The 19,586-nt window shown below is 35.3% G+C and overlaps 1 protein-coding gene and 1 non-coding gene across 2 annotated transcripts; both read right to left on the bottom strand.

Moving 5' to 3' along the window:
• Window positions 1–1,048: 1,048 nt before the first annotated feature.
• Window positions 1,049–19,052, bottom strand: Lrrc34 (leucine rich repeat containing 34). The gene is made up of 11 exons (XM_076867048.2): window positions 18,920–19,052; window positions 17,283–17,403; window positions 16,630–16,751; window positions 16,482–16,546; window positions 15,239–15,322; window positions 11,824–11,952; window positions 10,860–10,955; window positions 6,354–6,508; window positions 4,465–4,620; window positions 3,725–3,851; window positions 1,049–1,288 (listed from the first exon to the last, which is right to left on the bottom strand). The coding sequence occupies exons 1-11, from the start codon at window positions 19,050–19,052 to the stop codon at window positions 1,097–1,099; spliced, it is 1,380 nt and encodes a 459-aa protein (XP_076723163.2). The 3' UTR covers window positions 1,049–1,096.
• Window positions 7,010–7,116, bottom strand: LOC143409078 (U6 spliceosomal RNA). The gene has a single exon (XR_013092589.1). It is a non-coding gene; the product is annotated as a U6 spliceosomal RNA (small nuclear RNA).
• Window positions 19,053–19,586: the final 534 nt, after the last annotated feature.

The raw sequence follows: 19,586 nt of genomic DNA, 5'->3' as shown, positions 1-19,586 counted from the left end.
GTAATAGACAGTAGTCTGAGAAAGCAAACTATATTGCTAAAGACTTCTTTTAACATGGCTGTGTCTTAGCCTGAAAGGCCATATCTTTTCATAATCCTTTAGACTATTCTACTGCCAAGCATATGATAGAATACTTCAAAACAATTAAAAATGGACTACTGTACATTCAGCAACATGAATTGCATGTATATAATGTTGAATAAAAGAAGCCAGACACAAAAAGATTATATGATTCCATTTACATAAAGATAAAAAATCGGCAGAAAGACTCTGTAGTATTAAAAGTCAGTATAGTAGTTGTCTATGAGAGGAGGGTTGGAGGAGCTAGCAGCACTCACTTCCTTAGAAAGGGTATATATTTATTTACCTGTATTTATGAAATAGTTATTAACATCTATCTGTACTACCTAAAATAGGATACATACATAGAATATTTTTTCAACTTCGGAACTTTGAAAACCCTTTAAATTCACTGGGAATTTGTCACCTGAAACCTTTCTACCATTTTGTAAACAACTTTCAGTTAAGGTATCTGTATCCTGTTTCACTACTTGGTTGTATTTTCATTATAAAAATACTTAGGGGGCTGGGGATGTGGCTCAAGTGGTAGCGTGCTCGCCTGGCATGCGTGCGGCCCGGGTTCGATTCTCAGCACCACGTACAAACAAAGATGTTGTGTCCGCCGATAACTAAAAAATAAATATCAAAAAATTCTCTCTCTCTCTCTCTCTCTCTCTCTCTCTCTCCTCTCTCACTCTCTCTTTAAAAAAAATAATTAGTACAGTTCTGGTTTCTTCAGGATTAAAATTTTAAGTCTTTTTTTTTTTTTTTTTTTTGGTGGTGCTGGGGATCGAACCCAGGGCCTTATGCATGTGAAGCAAGCACTCTACCAACTGAGCTATGTCCCCGGCCCTAAAATTTTAATCTTCATATTGTAAATTTTTTTTTAAATTACCCAATTTTTCACAGTGACAGCTATAAAAAGTTTTACACATTTCATAAAAGTAACCTAATTTATGAAAGAGAATAGGACATAAATCCAACAGAAGTAATTACATGAAAACTATTTTAGAGCTTGCTTTTCAGAAATATGGACCTACTGAAACAACACAGCAAAATCTGCATTAGATGAGGGGCTATTAGCATCTCTATGAGTTGGTGTCCAGTAATAATGCTTTTTAAGGCCGTTGGAGACTTCTGCAAGATACACATGTCCATCCACCACATATGGCTCCACATCTGTATTGTTTGGTTTTAGATGGCCCATTTGAATTAAATCTGAATATGCCTAGGATTTTTAGGAAAAATTATCATTAGGAATATAATTTATTCAACTTACAATGCTGAAACAAATATAAACATTTGATTTAGCCATGCTATTTTGTAGTTTAAAATACTCTTAACATGGTTGAATTTTAATATTTTCCAGGTATTTTTTATTCATTTAATTACAATGAAATTGTAATATTGTGAAATTTTTTTAAAGTTTTTAATGCATTAGGCATGTTTTGTCATTTTGTAACTCTTCAATTCCTTATACTAAGTGGACCAAAGGTTTCACAGTCAAATTTAAGTCTTACAAGGTGATGGTGCACTGAGTAGAGGGTTGTTTTGGTTGCTCTGAAAAATCTGATGATAGCTGGGGACCCATTCCTCAGAAAAAATAAATGGAACCCTAGGATTTGGACATTTCAGTTTTATGGAGTTCATGAACCCCTAAAGCTAATACAGATTTAGGATGAGAAAGAATTCCACAGTATTACATGCTGGCCTATTATTTCTTCATTGTAGAATTTTCTTTGCATATCTCTTGGATCCTTGGTGTCTATATAAGGGTATCATACAATTACAGTGAATTGGTTTGTTAATAAGGTTTACATTATAGAAAGAGGCAGAAATTTAGACATGAAAAGATTTAGCTAGGCCAGGCCCAGTGGCAAAGTCCTGTAATACTAACTATTCAGGAGTTTAAGAAAGGAGGATGGTAAGTGCAAAGCCAGCCTGGGCAAGTTAGCAAGACCCTGTCTCAAAACAAAAATTTTAAAAAGGATTTGGGCTTGTTGGTGCATGCCTGTAATCCCAGCAGTTTGAGAGTCTGAGTTAGCAGGATCACAAGTTGGGAGACCAGTCTCAGCAACTTAATGAGGCCCATTCTCAAAAACATAAAAAGGACTGAGGATGTAGCTCCGTGATAAAGTGCCCCTTGGGTTCATAGTACTTCCCCCACCCCCCAAAAAAAGAAAAGAAAAAAAGTGTTAAGGATGTTGTTCAGTTCAGTGGTAGAGTACCTGCCTAGCATGCCCAGGATGTGGGTTTGATCACCAGCATCATCAAAATTAAGAAAACAGATTTAAAGGTTTGTTTTGATTTCCATATTTAGCTAGTCATTATCAGTGGTTACAAAATCAACTTACATACCTTCTAGTTTATAGAACTACTAAAGGACATTGATGTTTTTCAAAATTTATGAGTGTTTGTTAGACAGTAGTATGTATTTTAGTGCCCTGTAAGTAGTGGAGTTTTGGTTAGTCCTTGTGCAAATTTTGAGAATTTTATCTTCTTTTTTTCTCCCAGTAATTCCTTATTATTTATTCTCCTCTTAGAAAGACACACTTGGAAATATAAATATAAAATAAATATAAAATGGTATATATCATACTTAGCAATAGCCAAATACACATTTTCTTGGTATTCCCCTTAAGAATAAACTAATGAAATTTTCAGAAGCATACTATACTCTATCCCTCTCACCTTCTTGGGAAAAAAAAAAAAAAAAAAGGTCAATTCTTTCAATTCTCCACAATTTTTTTTTTTGAGGGGGGGTGAGTTACTAGGGATTGAACACCCAGGGGCACTTAACCACTTAGCCATCCCAAACCCTTTTTATATTTTATTTTGAGATAGGGTCTCACTAAGTTGCCTAGGGCCTTGCTAAGTTGTTGAGGCTGGCTTTGAATTTGTGATCCTCCTGCCTCAGCCTCCTAACCTGCTGGGATTACAGGGGTGTGCCACTGCACCTGGCTCCATGATTTTTAACAATGGAGTCTCAAATTAAGTAATCTAAGTCTATTGAGAGACTAAAATATCTAAATCAACAAATTTAAAAATATTTGTATGTGGGCCAGGCCCGGTAGCACACGCCTATAATCACATTGACTGGGGAGATTGAGGCAGGAGGATCACAAGTTCAAAACTAGCCTCAGCAAAAGTGAGACACTAAGCAACTCAGTGAAACCCTATCTCTAAATAAGATACAAAAAAAATAGAGCTAGGAATGTGGTTCAGTGGTCAAGTGCCCCTGAGTTCAATCCCTGGTACCAAAATAAATAAATAAATAAAATGCACACACACACACACACACACACACACACACACACGTGCATATATATGTATGTGGCTGTACATCCACATACATAATGTATAATATGTTGCCAAGAAACTCCAACTAACAAATATTCTAAATAAGGTTTTCATTTCTTATATTTTGCATGAATAGATTCTGTTCTGTTCAAATCTGCATGGCAATTAAAACAAAGTTGAGTGCAATATACATGTGTTTGTGTGTATGTGTACGCACACGTGTGTATTCTCTTAAGACAAAATATTAAATACAGGTATATTTAGTATACATCTCCTTATATCTTGTAACCATTTCTGAGGCACATGTAAATAATGTCTGTTATAGAGAAGTTCCAGAAAGAGCCTTCATTGAGGAAAAACTTACCACACATGTGGCCTCATCAAATTTGTTTCCCCAAATGTAGATGTTAGATAATGTGGGATTTGTTTTCACTGACTGTGAAAGTGCAACAAGTCCTTCTCCCTCTATATTGTTGCTGACTACTGATAATCTGTAGAAAAACAAAAGGTAATAATGCTAGAAACCAGTAGTTCAACAAAGAAAAAAATGTGTAAGTTACCAATAACATTTATTACAGCCATTTTCACATGTGAAATCTCAGCATTACTCTTTAATGTTTTAATGTGAACAAAATATTGGCCATATAACTTCTAAAGTTTAATTAGGAAAGCTGCCTAGCTTTTAAAAGTAGTATGCTTTATATTATTCAGTAAATGTTTGGGTAAATTGTATCATATTGAATGTTTCTGATTTTTCAATATAATTCAAGGTATATAATATAATCAACAAGAATTTTCTCATGAATTTTTCTTTCTTTTTTCCTGTGGTGCTGGGGATTGAACCCAGGGCCTTGTGCATGCTAGGCAAGCACTCTACCAACTGAGCTATATCCCCAGCACCTCTCAAGAGCTAAATATCTAATATTTAAAAGGCATTACTTTTGAAAAATAGAAATTAAATATTTACTGTAACTTAGTAGGGAAAGATTTAGAAACTGAATCTTCACATTTTATCATAATTTAAGATTTAAGGAGTTTGAGATTAGTATTGTAAAAAAAACCATGTTTTTCTGTTAATGTGATTAAATATAAAACCATACTAACACTTTAAGACTTCTGTTGTGTGAAGTAAGAGTTTCACTGAGACAGTTTGCTCCTGCATTTTCTATTCTGTTAAAAGAAAGATCTAAAACTTCCAGGGTGATATTGCTTTTCAGAACATCAGCCAAATACTCCATTCCATCACGAGTTATTTTATTGCTGTGAAAGGAAAAATATTTGGTAATATTTGAAAATACAAAGTACTGCTTTGTTATTTACAGTAGTAAGATGCTTGAAAACATAATAAATAGTACTTTCTATTTTAGCTCACTCAATTTCCAAAAAAGTTAATGAATTTATAAAATATTGTTCCATATCTGATTAACATAACTAAATTATTCATTCAAGATATGAGATTATCAAGGACCTAGGAATTAAACCAGAGACGCTGTGTCTCATAGAAGAAGAAGTAGGCCCAGATCTTCATCATATCAGATTAGGCCCCTACTTCCTTAATAAGACTCCTGTAGCACAAGAATTAATAAATGGGATGGACTCAAACTAAAAAGCTTCTTTTTGGCAAAGAAATAATCAGTGGGGTGAATAGAGAGTCTATAGCTTGGGAACAAATTTTTATCACTTGCACATCAGATAGAGCACTAATCTCTAGGATATATAAAGAACTCAAAAAAGCTAAACACCAAAAAAACAAATAACCCAATCAATAAATGGGCTAAGGAACTGAACAGACACTTCAGAAGATAATATATAATCAATTAACAAATATATGAAAAAATGTTCAACATCTCTAGCAATTAGAGAAATGCAAATCAAGACTACTCTTAAGATTTCATCTTACTCCAGTCAGAATGGCAGCTATTAAGAATACAGAGAACCAGGGGCTGGGGATGTGGCTCAAGTGGTAGCGCGCTCGCCTGGCATGCGTGCGGCCCAGGTTCGATCCTCAGCACCACATACAACAAAGATGTTGTGTCCCACAAAAGCTAAAGAATAAATATTAAAAAAAAAAAATTCTCTCTCTTAAGAAAAAAAAAAGAATACAGACAACAATAAATGTTGGCGAGGATGTGGGAAAAAAGGCACACTCATACACTGCTTGTGAGACTGCAAAATGGTGCAGCCAATATGGAAAACAGTATGGAGATTCCTTGGAAAACTCTGAATGGAACCACCTTTTGCCCCAGCTATCCCACTCTTCCATGTATACCCAAAGGACTTAAAAAAGCAGCATATTACAGGACACAGCCACATCAATGTATTGCAGCACAATTCAAAATAGCTAAACTGGAACTAACCTAGATGCCCTTCAATAGATGAATGGATAAAGAAATGTGGTATACATACACAATGGAATATTACTCAGGAATAAAAGAATAAAATCATGGCATTTGCAGGTAAATGGATGAAGTTAGAGAAGATAAGGCTAAGTGAAGTTAGCCAATCCCCAAAAAACAAATGCTGAATGTTTTCTCTAATATAAGGAAGCTGATTTCATAGTGGGATTGGGAGGGGAGCATGGGAGGAATAGACAAAATCTAGATAGGGTAAAGGGGTGGAAGGGTAAGGGAGGGGGCATGAGGGTAGGAAAGTCGGTGGAATGAGATGGACATCATTACCCTAAGTACATGTATGAAGACACAAATGATGTGAATATACTTTGTATACCACCAGAGATATGAAAAATTGTGCTCTATATGTATAATATGAATTGTAATGCATTCTGCTGTCATATAATACATTAGAATAAAAAATTTAAAAAGCAAAAAAAGATGAGATTATAAGAGACATAATAACAATATTATCTAAATTAATAAATATTAAGGCTTAGGATGAAAAGTTGACAATGGTTGCCTTTCCTAATCACTGAAAATAGTGTGTAACAAAATATCTCATACAACTTTTGATTTAGTAACAAGTAAATTATCACTTACCAGCTGATATCAAGGTAACGCAGGCTTCTGTTCAGATACAGTGCATCGCATAACTTCTGCATACCACAGTTTTTTATACCATGCTTACATATGTGTAGTTCAACAAGCCAGTGGTTTTCTTTCAACATGTGGCCTAGATGGACAGTGGACTCTTCCTGAAAATAGATAAAATCTTGTTTTTAAAATAAAATTTGAGGGGCTGGAGTTGTAGCTCAGGGGTAGAGCACTTGCCTGGCATGTGTGAGGCCCTGGGTTTGATCCTCACCACATATAAAAAATAAATAAAATGAAAGATCCATTTAAAAAAATTACAGATTTGAAGCAATGCGTGTTTATTCCAAACATATGCTACTATTTAAATTAGCTTTTTAGAAATATATATATTTTTGTTTTGTTTTTGCAGTATAGTGGGGATTGAACCCAGGGCCTTATGCACACCAGACAAGTGCTTTACCACCAAACTAATATCCCAGCCCAAAAGTTTGAGACTTTCTTGCTAAGTGGCTCAGGCAGGCCCTGAACTTGTTATCCTCCTGCTTCAGCCACCATAGTTAGGATAATTTGACATGTACAATGATGCCAGACATGAGAAAGGTTATACTGTGTTTTTTTTAAATTTTTATTTATTTATTTTTTAGTCATACATGACAGTAGAAAAAAATATGGAATGCTTCACGAATTTGCGTGTCATCCTTGTGCAGGGGCCATGCTAATCTTCTCTGTATCGTCCCAATTTTAGTATATGTGCTGCCGAAGCGAGCACAAGAAAGGTTATACTGTTTAAGACTATTAGTCTACTCAAAGTTGTATTTGGCCTTAAGAAAAAAAATCATCTTTGCCTCAAATCATATATTTATTTGTTTGTTTGTTTGTTTATGCATGCAATACTAGGGGTTGGACCCAGGGGCATTCTATCACTGTGCTACATACATCCCCCTCCCTTTTTTAAATTTTTATTTTGAGATAGGGTCTTACTAAGTTGCCAAGGGTCTTGCTAGCCTCAAATTTGTAATCCCCCTGCCTCAGCCTTCTAAATAGCTGGTATTACAGTTGTGTCACAGTTCCTGGCTTGTACCCTCTTAGAAATAGGTATCAGGCACTTGTAAGATGCAGTGAGTAAGGATGTAGAAGAGATGGAGAGTTTGATTTACAAAAACAATAATCAGTCATTTCATGAGGGAAAAAATAATAACTGGTTCATCCTACATTAAACACGTAAATTCCCCTACTGCTGGCTGGACCCTCAAGAGTCTCTGAAACTTTCTTATATCCTCTGTATGTTCCTGAACTTTGCCCCTGATTTCTACTCTCTTTTTACTTATAGTGTTGGGGATTGAACCCAGTGCTCTAATACTAAGCTATACATGAAGCCCTTTTTTTTTTTGTATGTTTCATTTTGAGACAAGGTCTTGCTAAATTGCCCAGGCTGTTCTCAGACTTATGGGTATGCACTACTAGGCCCAGTCCTGATCTCCACTCTTGATGGTTTTAAGACAAAATACAAAGACATTTCCAATCTTGATTTTACTTTTAAAATATACTCATTAACCCTGTGATATATTTGATTACTTTCCTTTTATATGCATGCCAAGAATGTGTTCTACTCTTGTTTTCTGATCACCAGAAGACTTTTTTTTTTATTTTTTAAATTTCATAGTCTAGCTACTTCTAAGAAAAATTATATACGTAGTCCCAACTAAGGTTTGAATACTAAGCATTTTAAGTTTTTAGAAAAATTGAAGCATATCTTAAAATGAATGAGCCCAGGTATTTTGTGGTAAGAAATCTTAAGATTGCTCTGTAACATAAGTAGTTTTACAGTCACTGGAAATATTGATGATGAACATGGACAACTACATGTTCTTATTATGTATAAATACATTGAGATAAACTAAAAGTTAAAGGAAACAACATAGTAATAACAAAATGTACATAAGTTTTATAATAATCAAAACTGTCCAGATGTTAGCTTTACTTTTTTCCTGGGCTATATGAATTTCAGCAAATTTCATCTAGCCCAGTCTCAATTTACTTTTCTGTAAAATAGGTGAAATTATGCTTCCCTCACAGAATTAAATAAGTCAACAAATAAGCACCTGCCACAAAATAAGTATTCTATAGTAAACTGTAAATCATTTATTATTGTTTAGTTTTCCAAAATTCTGTATCTGATTTGTTGAAATTACTGAAAAGATATAACTAAAGAAATGCTGTATAGTCTGGAATCTTAAAAAATGCAAACTGACCACTTACAGATCCACGATTGCTCTGCTTCCTGCTGACAAGAGGACATAATACATTTTTGTGTTTGTACCTTGACTGCATTTTTAAACTAAGAAGCTTGAAAAAGGAACCATCTTTATTAAAGGAGAGAACTACTATCAGAAATAGTAAAGGATATTGTCCCCATTTGCTGAGTTTGTGACTTAATTTAGTTGCACCTGGCATCACTATTTATCTAAGCTTCCCAGATAATATCAATGAGCATCAAAGGTTAGGTCAACATTTACAACGTTTTATCTTTATCATCCTGATTTTTCTATGGTAATGAACATTAAACCTTAAATGCAATAGGTTTGCAGGCTTTTATTTGGGAACAACACAGTATAGGAAAGAAGGTTTTTACTCTACAAATACTAAAGAGTGGACTACTGCCCTCTAGGATACATACAGTGATGTCTACCTTAGAAAAGAGAAGAGGCCTGAAGTATCAGGCTAGGCAAGAACATGGCCCCACATAGGAGCCCTGGGCTTTTAATATTTGTTCTCAGACAGATTTGTGATTAATGACACCACTCAACAAATTTAGAAGAGGGATTGCATCTAATGTGATTTCATATATTTAAACATACTTATTTCCTAAAAGATATAGTCCAAAAATTTTTTAATTTAACTGTCAAACTTGTCAGGTCCTCAATCTGAGATCCTGCCCTGCTGCCTCACCTCTCCCTGCTTTGATTTCAGTGCCTTCCTTATGCTCCTGTGGCACCCCGAGCACATCATTCTCTAGACTGGTTGATTTCCCTCTACACAGACTGAAAACTCCTGAAGACAGGGTCATATGATTTGATCTTTTATCTCTGTCACCCTGCATTTTGTCTGGTTTAGGGTTGCATTCAAATATTTATGATTCGTAAATGAAGCAATTCACTGTGTGCCTACTTTGAGCCAGGTATTTTGCTGGTATTTAAAGCATTTTTAAAAGTATGTTTCTATTATTTGAGGATTCTGGGTGTCTTGTTGAAGAGATTAAATTTCTGTTTATGAAACAATATGATATAAAACTCAAAAAATGTTAGTAAAGAAAAGTACAGAGGTAATTCAAAGGGAGAGATCTACATAGGCAAAGAATGCAAGATACACTTCTGAATGTGAAAAATAATACTTAAAATATGGTTCTGAATTACTCATACTAAGGTGTAACTATCAGGTAGTTAATTTTAAATTATTTAAAGAGCTTTGAACTTTGTTAAATTTCATTTGGAAGTTCAAAACTCACTTAAATATTGAACTTAAAACATTAAACATTTGCACATTGAACTTTAATAAAGTTTATTTTTTGGACTATATAAAGTGCTTTTGGTGGTGCATGCATATAATCCCAGCAACTTGGGAGGCTAAGGCAGAAAGATCACAAGTTTGAGGCCAACCTTAGCATTTAGTGAGACCCTCAGCATCTTCCTGATATCCTGTCTCAAAATAAAAAAGAAAAAGGACTGGGGTTGTAGCTCAGGAATTAACCATCCCTGGGTTCAATTCTCAGTACTTAAAAAAAGAAAAAAAAAGTGCTTTGGATATTTACTTTTCCTTTTAGCAGATATATCTCTTTTTATTTAGACCAATAAAAAAGGGGTTCTTATTCCTTTTTTAACTTTTTTAAAATTTAAAATATTTTTTAATTTGTTCTAATTAGTCATATTCTCTCTCTCTCTCAACACTATTTAAGTAAGTTTAAGCCACTCTAAAGTGGCTTAAAGGATATTTGTTAAGGAAAAAGAAGCCTGAAAGAAGCAACCATGTTTTTTCTATCTCCAACATGCACCTTAACTACACATAGGTTCAAGTTCAAACTTGCCAAACTGCTGTTCAGACACATTTTGCTGTTATTTGTTACCATGTTTCAAAAATACAATGCTTCATCACATTTCAACAAATAAAGACAGTTGACACTGGGCTCTTACATCCTGGCCTTTAATAAAACTTTTACCATATATTATTTTTGTCTTGAATGTTTTAACCCTATAGGTCTACTCATTCAGAGTTTGAGTTTCAAGAAAAAAAGACGTTTGATGCTTAAATAAGCAATATCTAAAAGCATATTCAATTTTAAAAGTCTTATCAAGAATATAATAATTTTCCTTTTAAAAATTTCTATTTGTAAGTAGTAGTTTACAAGATATAAGGATAATTCCAAAAATACAATGTATTCATACACTATAAACTTCACTAAGAACTTAGTTTTATTCACATGCTGTTATACTAGCTACCATCACTTTGAAAACATACCTGTTCCCCGTACAGTATAGGTCGGTTTAGGTTTATTCCTTTAATTGCTTGGTTTTGAGTTAGTACTGTTGCAAATGCTATCACATTTTGCATTCCCTAAAAAATAAACAGGAGAATTCATTAAGGAAACTGACACTATATAAATTAATCTCTCTACATAAATATTTCAAGATTATTTATCTGAATTCTAATAAATCAAACTTTGTTTTTAAAAAGATTGCTCTTTGAATTATAGGTTGATTGAATTCAGAAATCAATTGTTATTATAGTCTTCTTTCCCTGGCCTAAAACCTGTTTGCAACACGCACAAGGAGTTTCTTAACATTTCAGTATTCATTTCTTGGGTGTCTGACTCTAGTCTTGCTTCTTGGCCCTCAAGGTTCTGTGTGGAGTCCTCAAGATGTGGACCCCAGCTAGGGCTCATACTTCTTATGCAATATATGACTTTGCACAGGCATTCTTTTATGTTCATATAGCACATGAAGACAAGCAAAAACCACATTTTTCATTATCAGGCTCAGAGTAGCTTTTACCATCCTAATATTTTTCTTTTTTTTTAGCATTATTTTAAATTTTTATGGCATAATGTAAATATTACAAAGTATTTTCAAAGTAAAGGAATTTGTATTATACTAGAGAACTAGTATTTGTTTAATTAAAATGAACATGATTGTTTTCTTTAAAAATCCCTTACAGGTTAAGATGAGTATGGACAAAAGTTTAGGAATATTTTTATTATACTGTATATTTTTCTATGATATTTACTATAATCTGATTTTATTAACAGTCTGTACTATTATATCAAGGAAAAAATCCCACCTTTTCTCTTATTTTAGACATTAGGGACAAGATTAACAATTCATAAGACTGCCATTTGACTGGTTTCTTGGATGGTTCTCTATGCTGATTTCCTGGGAGAATAACAAATTATCTTGGTGATTTTTTTCATAAACAATTTACTCACCAGGTCACAGTCACCCAGATCTAATTTCTCTAAGGATGAATTAATTTGCAGCATTGAAGCAAAAAACATTCCACCTTTATTTTCAATCTTATTTCCAGTCATTCGCAGGTATTTCAAAGTTGTATTCTTCTAAAAAAGAAAAGAATCAAAACTTATTTAACTCTTTTTGGGGGGTACCGGGCATTGAACCCAGGGGCACTCAATCACTGAGCCATATTCCCAGCCCTATTTTATTTTTTTATTTAGAGACAGGGTCTCACTGAGTTGCTTAGTGCCTTGCTTTTGCTGAGGCTGGCTTTGAACTCACAATCCTCCTGCCTCAGTCTCCCGAGACACTGGGATTACATGTGTGCACTGCTGCGCCCAGCTGTTATTTAACTTTTTAATCCATGGAATTCTCTAAATTAAATGAGTTAGGAGAGGGAATATTACCATTTATAAACACATGTAATCTTCAAGGAGATAGACTAGGATATTCCTTAAAGGTAATACTCAATTTCCAACAATAGATAAAAATCTACTAGTTTAGTAAAACGAATGACCAAGAAACAGAAGTCCAGTCAATAACCAGTAAATAAAACACATTTTAATAAACTTTACTTTCATTGAAAATATATTTTCTAAGAAATTATACCACTTTTTTATAGAGGTGAAATCCACATAATGTAAAATTAACCATTTTAAAGTATACAGCTCAGTGGCATTTACTACATTCCCAATGTTATGTAGCTATCATTTGTAGCTAGTTCCAAAACATTTTCATTACTCCTAAAAAGTAGTCCTGTACCCATTCAGCAGTCATTTTCCATTATGCCATCACTTTTTTGTTGTTGCAATGTTAAATTCCTAACTCCCATTTTAAAGCAATATAATTTCTCAGAAACTTGCAAGATTTAATTCCATTTCTTATTCCACTCTTGATTAAATAACAAAATTATAGATATTTCATTATTCTAATGAATACATGTTAGGATATATAATAATGTAAATAATTATCTGTTTAAAATGAATTCAAACTCCTTTAAGATCAGGAAGAAGAGAAGTGTGTCTGTTCTGGTCACTTCTATTTAACACTGTATGGAAAGTTAGAGCTAGGGAAATTTGGCAAGAAAAAGAAAAAAAATCCAAATTAGAAAAAATGCTTGGATATGACATGATCTTGTACTGAATATGAAAACCCCTAAAGAATCCACTAAAGAAATGCTGTTAGAACTAATAAATTCAGCATAGGATACAATATCAAAATACAAAAATCAATTGTATTTCTATACTCTAGCAATGAACAACCTAAAAATGAAGTTATAAAAACAATTTCACTTTCAGTACCATCAGAAAAAAATAAAATATTAATAAATTTAACAAAAGAATAGCAGACCTGCACATTGCAACTTACAAAACACAGTTGAAAGAAATTACATGGAACACATTCCATGTTCTTCGTTTGGAAGACTTAATATTGTTAAAATGGCAATACTCTACAAATTTATCTACAGATTTAACAAAATTCCTATCAAACTCCTAGCTGCTTTTTCTTATAGAAATTGATAAACTCCTAAAATGTGTATGGAAATAAAGGGACCCAGAAGATCCAATATAATCTTGGAAAATTAGTAAAGTTAGAAGACTTTATTAATTTCAAAACTTACTACAAAACTATAAAAAAACTATAAAAATCAAGATAGTATAGTACTGGCATAAGGACAGAAAATGGATTAATGGAATTCAGAGTACTGCAGAAATAAACCCTCACATTTACATCAGCTTTTTTTTTTTTGGACAAAGGGGTCAAGATAATTCAATGGGGGTAAAGAACAGTTTTCTTAACAAATGTGGTAGGGACAAGTGGATAGCCATTATATAAAAGAATGAAGTTAAGAATGAAGTTTGATGCCTACCTCATACTATATATAAGAAAAGAGCTAAAACTACAAAACTCTTAGAAAATATACATGTAAATCTTTGTGACCTTGGGTTGGGCAAAGCGTTCTAGATATTTAACATCAAAAGAAAAGCAACAAAATTAAAAATTGGGTTGATCAAATCTAAAAGGTTTTATACTTCAAAGAACATCAAAGAAGTGAAAAGACAACGTACAGAATGAAGAAAATGACTTGCAGATCACATATTTGATAAGAAACTTATATATAGAATATATAAAGAATTCTTACAACCCAAAAGGACAACCCACCAGTTGCAGGGCATACCCCTGTAGTCCCAGCCACTCAGGAGGCGGAGGCAGGAGGATCTCTTTAGCCCAAAAGTTCAAGACCAATCTGAGGGGCTGGAGATAGAGCTCAGGGTAGAGCAGTTGCCTAGCATTTACATATGTAAACCCTGGGTTCAATCCTCAGTGCTTCAAAGAAGGAGAAAAAATAAAATGACCAACCTGAATAATATGATAAGACCTTGTCTCAAAATAAAACCCAGTCTCCAAAGGGCAAAAGATTTGAACAGAGATTTCTCCAAAGGATATATACAGATGAACCATAAGCACATGAAAAGATTCTCTACATCATTATTCATTAGAGAAAAGTAAATCAAAAAACTACAAACTGTTTCACACTCCCTAAGAAGGTTAAAATTAGGCAATAACAAGTGCTGGTGAGCATGTGGAGAAATTGGAACACTCAAACATCGCTGGTAGAATTGTTGGTAGCTGCAGCCACTGTGGAAAACAATTGTCAGTTCTTCAAAATGTTAAATAGACATCACATGACCCAGCAATTCCACTCCTAGGTATGTATCCTACAAACTGAAAACAAGTCCATAAAAAATATGTGACTATCCATAGTAGCATTATTCATAATAGCCAAAAAGTAGAAACCCAAATGTCCATCAACAGATAGATGAACACAATGTGATATATCCATACAGTGGAATATTACTTGCTAATAAAAACAGATGGAACGTGTTACAATATGGATGAAACTTTACACGTTAAGGCAGCAAACAAAAGGCCTTGTATCATAGGATTCATCTATATGAAATGTTCAGAAATAGGTAAGTGTACATATAGTAAGTAGATTAGTAGCCTCCAAAGACTGGAGAGTACTGGGAGGGAATAATGGAGGGGGGATTGCTATAGGTTTGGAGTTTCTATAGGATGAGGGTGATGAAAATGTTCTAAAAATATTGATAGTGGTGATGGCTGCACAGCTCTCTAAATGTACTTTTTATTAAAAACTCTTGCTGAATTAAAGACTTTAAAAGGGTAAATTTATTATGTATTATAATCTTGGTAAAACTATTTTTAAATGAATTCAAAAATGCTCATGTAATGTCCATACTTTAATAGACTAAAAGTGAAATAAAGAAATAATATAATTTTACATTAACATTTAATTATGTTGTTACCAAGCAATCAAAACTTAAAATTCCCAAGCAATATGTTAGTTTGAAGTACATAAATGCTTACATGAAGTGCTTTAGCAATCAATTCTCCACCTTCAGGTCCAATATCATTAAACATAAGATTTAAGTAAATGAGATACCTCTGTGTCTATGAGAGATAAAAAAGAAGCTATTATGCATGTATTATGGAAATCAATCATATACACATTTTTTAATTAAAAACACTGATCAAAGAAAATTTTTATGATCCAGAAAAACTGAATTCCAGCAAAAGCAACTACCATTAAGGAAAAATAATGAATTTTCAATATAAGTGAAAGAAAATTACTGTATTCACTTTAACCATCAACTCAAAGTGTGGACATGCTTTGGTAATTCATAATGGTGGGGGAAGAATAGAGGTATTTTGGACTAGAGAGAGGAGTGAAGGAGGGGGCATTCTGCCGCGCAACCAGCGCGCAAGCTTCATAAGAGTTTCGAAGCATAGAAATTAACTAATGAGTTTTAAAACTAAAGAGACATACTCTCATTACCTTTAATGCCCAGCTCTGGAGATGGCTTCTCCTAGCTCCCGCCTCCAGCCACCTAATGCGGTGAGCAAGAAAGGGAGAGCACGCCAGGGAGTGAGCTTTTATTGGGGAACAAAAAATTCAAGGGAAAAATCCCATCCAATGAAGGTCGAGGAGGGCAGCATTCCAAGGTCAGGGTCAGTGATTGGTCTTCAGGTCAGTGGTCAGGCACACCTCCACATGGACAAGCCCTCGCACCTGGGACAGGGTGGGGAGGGCTCTGACACAGTTGTCAAAGCTCCTCTCACCCAGCCAGGGAGGTGACTCAAATCACGTTCGAGATTGGCTTCCCATAGGGCATAGGTGTAGAAATGATTGTAGAATAAATTGGACATTATTACCCTATGTGCATATATGATTATATGACCTGGGTAACTCTACATCATGTACAACCAGACAAATGAGAAGTTATACTCCAGTTATGTATGATGTGTCAAAAGGCACTCTACTTTCATGAATAACTAATTAGAATAAATTTTAAAATATTTAAAATTATTAAAAAGTGTGGACATACTTTATGTATTTACAATGATATACAAGTTTGCAAAAGATAACTCAGGAAATCTGGGTATCAGCTCTACTGAGACCAAATATGAATTTCCATGTATTTCAAGTGTTATAAATATAGCACAGAGTCAGGACCTTGACATTTTGCATAACTAGTGTTTGTGTACATGCTGTTAGACTAAGTAGTTTCACTGCAAACAGAACTAAGAATATTCTGTAGTCAAATAATACCTGAAGCAGGTTTGCAGCATAGTATGCACCAGCATCACTTAGAACATTATATCTCACATCCAAACCTGAAAGACACAGATGAAACTTTACATTCCTTATAAAATAGAACACTGAAGAGCAGGAGGTACTTATTCTTAATCAAACATACCATTAATATATGGGCAAGTCTCTAAAATTTGGGAAAGAATCCCAAAATCTTCATCTGTTACTCTTTCTACTGGGATTAATCTATTGTTACCCGCGATGTTTAAGGTGATTCTTTTTTCCAATCTGTTAAAATACAAAAAAAAAAGAAAGAAAGAAAAAAATGGAGAAAAGAGGCTGAAATACAAAGATGACAGATACTGGAACCATGTAGTAGAATGACTTACAAGTATATAGTAGATTTTTACCAGGTAACTAAAAACTACTGGACATTCTATAGACTTTGCTAAGCACTTTAGTGTATTCTGTATGAGTTAATTTCTCTCTTACACACACATACGCAAAGTATTCCCTCTTTATATTAACAACATAGACAATATTGATGATTTGCCTAAATTTGTCAGCTCACAAGAGCTAAAAGGAATCTGGAGCCCTGACTTGAAGGATCTTGGTCTAGTGCTCTTCCCAGTATCCTACACCATCTCTAAGATCTACCAACAGTGTCACTCATCTATTTATTCATCTGAATCAAAACATTCATCCATTTTTACCCAGCTTTTTCATGGCTATAAAATCAGTGAATAGCCCAGGACTTTCACACATCTAAGAATTAGTAAAACTACTAATGTAGTCATTTTTCTTACCCCTTTTTCTTACCCCTTTTTAATATCTTCATCCACTTCTTGGAGTACATGCAATATATAAGGATTTATTTTCTTGGAATTTTCCAAACACAGATTACAATAATATTCCTGGAGCCCAGCAACAGATTCTGGAACTTTTGAAAAAAATAAATGCATCTATCATCACAAATTATTCTAAAAGTTTTTTTCTCAATATACGTCCTTCAAAAGTGTGTGTGTGTGTGTGTGTGTGTGTGTGTGTGAGAGAGAGAGAGAGAGAGAGAGAGAGAGAGAGAGAGAATGTGTAAAAGAAAAGGAGAGAGAACTAAGGATAAAAGAGAAGAGAAATAAAAGCAATGGGAGACCGAATAAAAATGCTGATATTCTTTATAAAGAATAATTTATATGAGGGCCATTGATGCACCCACCAAGGCTGGGCAGACACTGGCTGATGACAGTGGAAATGACATAAAGGGAGAACTAACCTCTTTGGTAGCTGAGGAAATGCTGTCCAGAGAAATATTTTATGTGAAGTCATGTAATAATAACGGAATGTGCAAAATCAAACCGATTTCAGACTCTTCCCATTGTGCCATATGAACTGTAAATATAAATGAAGCAAGTACAACAGATTTCACAAGTGTGTATGTGTGTATGTGTGTGTGTGTGTGTGTGTGTGTGTGTGTGGGCTGCACCATGGACCAGGATACCAGAAATGTGTCAGATTTAGGAGTGGTTTTTGTGAAGGCATAAGGGAATCTTTGATTAGAACCTAAACATTAGTTTAAGAAAGTTGCAAGAATATTTTCATTTAATTAGCTAGCCATATTTTAAAGCTTTGCTATATTTCCCTGTTACTCTTTTGATTTAAAATTCACCTGTGTTTTATATATGGAGATTTTATGGTGCCAATAATTGGCTTTCTATACTATATTCTTATTAGCATAAAAATATTAAATCAGTCTTCAAATTATAAAGCAAATTGTAAAGGCAAAACTAGGAAGCAACAGCTACACGGGAAAATGTCAAGAATCTAACCCAAATTTCGTTTTTTATCTACACCTCTGGCAGACATTTAAAAATTTCTTAGAGAATGGGCCTACTTATTTTGGAGGCAGCTCCCTCCAGATGATCTTTTATGGCGGAACAGCCACATACTGGAAAATCCAAGAGTTGGAATCAGATTTTGTCGCCCTATCCATACTCCGTGGTATGTAACTTTAAGCAAATTAAATTCTCAGGGCTTAAATTTCCTTTTATGCTAAGGCAGAGCATAATAATGCTTTGTCCTGGTGCAATGAGGATTAAGGCTCTTTATCCACCTCGTTTCACATCCATCAACACACACTTTAAAACAAGCCCAGTGACTGGAAAGGCCGAGGCAGGAAGATCTTAAGTTTGAGGCCAGACCTCTGCAACTTATTGAAACTCTGTCTCAGAATAAAAAATAAAAGGGGCTGGAGATGTAGATAAAGCATCCCTGGGTTCAGTCTCTAGTTTCAAATAAATAAAGAAATCAGAATCCAAATTTGAAATAGGGGACAGGTGTCATTCAGGCTAAGCTTTTTTTGTTAAACTAAGGCAGTCCAAAAGTGCAAAGTCAGAACGGTCTCCAGATTTCTCTTGCTCCACTGGTGTCTAACCAAGGCGGCGACGAGCCCCCAAACACACCTTCCTTGAGACCCCGGAAAGCAGCTACGCGACTGGAGAGCACAGGGCACACCGCGGGCGGTCTGGGCTTCTCTCCTGCCTGCGTTTGGAGACTCCGCAAAGTCTGGTCCAGAGTTGGGTTGCCCAAGGGCATCCTCCAGCCGCACCGCTTTGGGCAGGCAGCTTGCTCGAGGAATCAGCCGGTGCGACACCGCCGCCCCTCGCGCGTTGCGTCCGGGCCAGGTGGGAGCACAACGGCACCCTCCTTCTTACCGTTCTCGCTCGCGGAGGCCGAGTCTGGGTTGGGGTTACGGATGAGAGTAGGAGTTGGGGTATCATCGGTCTCCACCGCCTCGGCGACGTTCTCCTGCAGGCTACTCGACATCCTGTGCTCTTCTAAACGCTGCTGCAGCGGCGACATTGCCTTGGCAACTGCTCGCCGCGCCGCGCCGCGCCATGGCCCGCCCAGGGGCGGTGCCTCAGGGAAAGAATGGGGCGGAGCCACGGCGCAGGCCCCGAGCGCCGGGTCCAGCGTGTTGCGCGCTCCTTGCTCCGCGCGCGTGGGCCTTGGGGCCCTGCTGGGCACGCGGTGAAGCAGATTCTGAGGCTCCTCGGCTACCCTGCCTGGGCTGAAAGGCCCACTGAAGGAGAGCTCCCCGGCTCCTTTGCAGGGAGGAGTTCCCGGGAT

This window comes from Callospermophilus lateralis, chromosome 10 (genome assembly GCF_048772815.1).
Source record: "Callospermophilus lateralis isolate mCalLat2 chromosome 10, mCalLat2.hap1, whole genome shotgun sequence".
NCBI lineage: Eukaryota > Metazoa > Chordata > Mammalia > Rodentia > Sciuridae > Callospermophilus > Callospermophilus lateralis.
The sequence above is the reverse complement of the archived record's forward strand: the minus strand, read 5'-3'. Positions and strand labels throughout refer to the sequence as shown.

What these genes read in the sequence shown, in the direction of transcription:
- Lrrc34 (XM_076867048.2), bottom strand. Translation starts at nt 19,052, where the DNA reads ATGCCCTTGGGCAACCCAACTCTGGACCAGACTTTGCGGAGTCTCCAA. An exon ending in ATGCTGCAAACCTGCTTCAG is followed by an intron (nt 15,323 to 16,481) that starts GTATTATTTGAC and finishes TATCTCTCATAG; the next exon opens with ACACAGAGGTATCTCATTTA. An exon ending in ATCTGGGTGACTGTGACCTG is followed by an intron (nt 10,956 to 11,823) that starts GTGAGTAAATTG and finishes TTTATTTTTTAG; the next exon opens with GGAATGCAAAATGTGATAGC.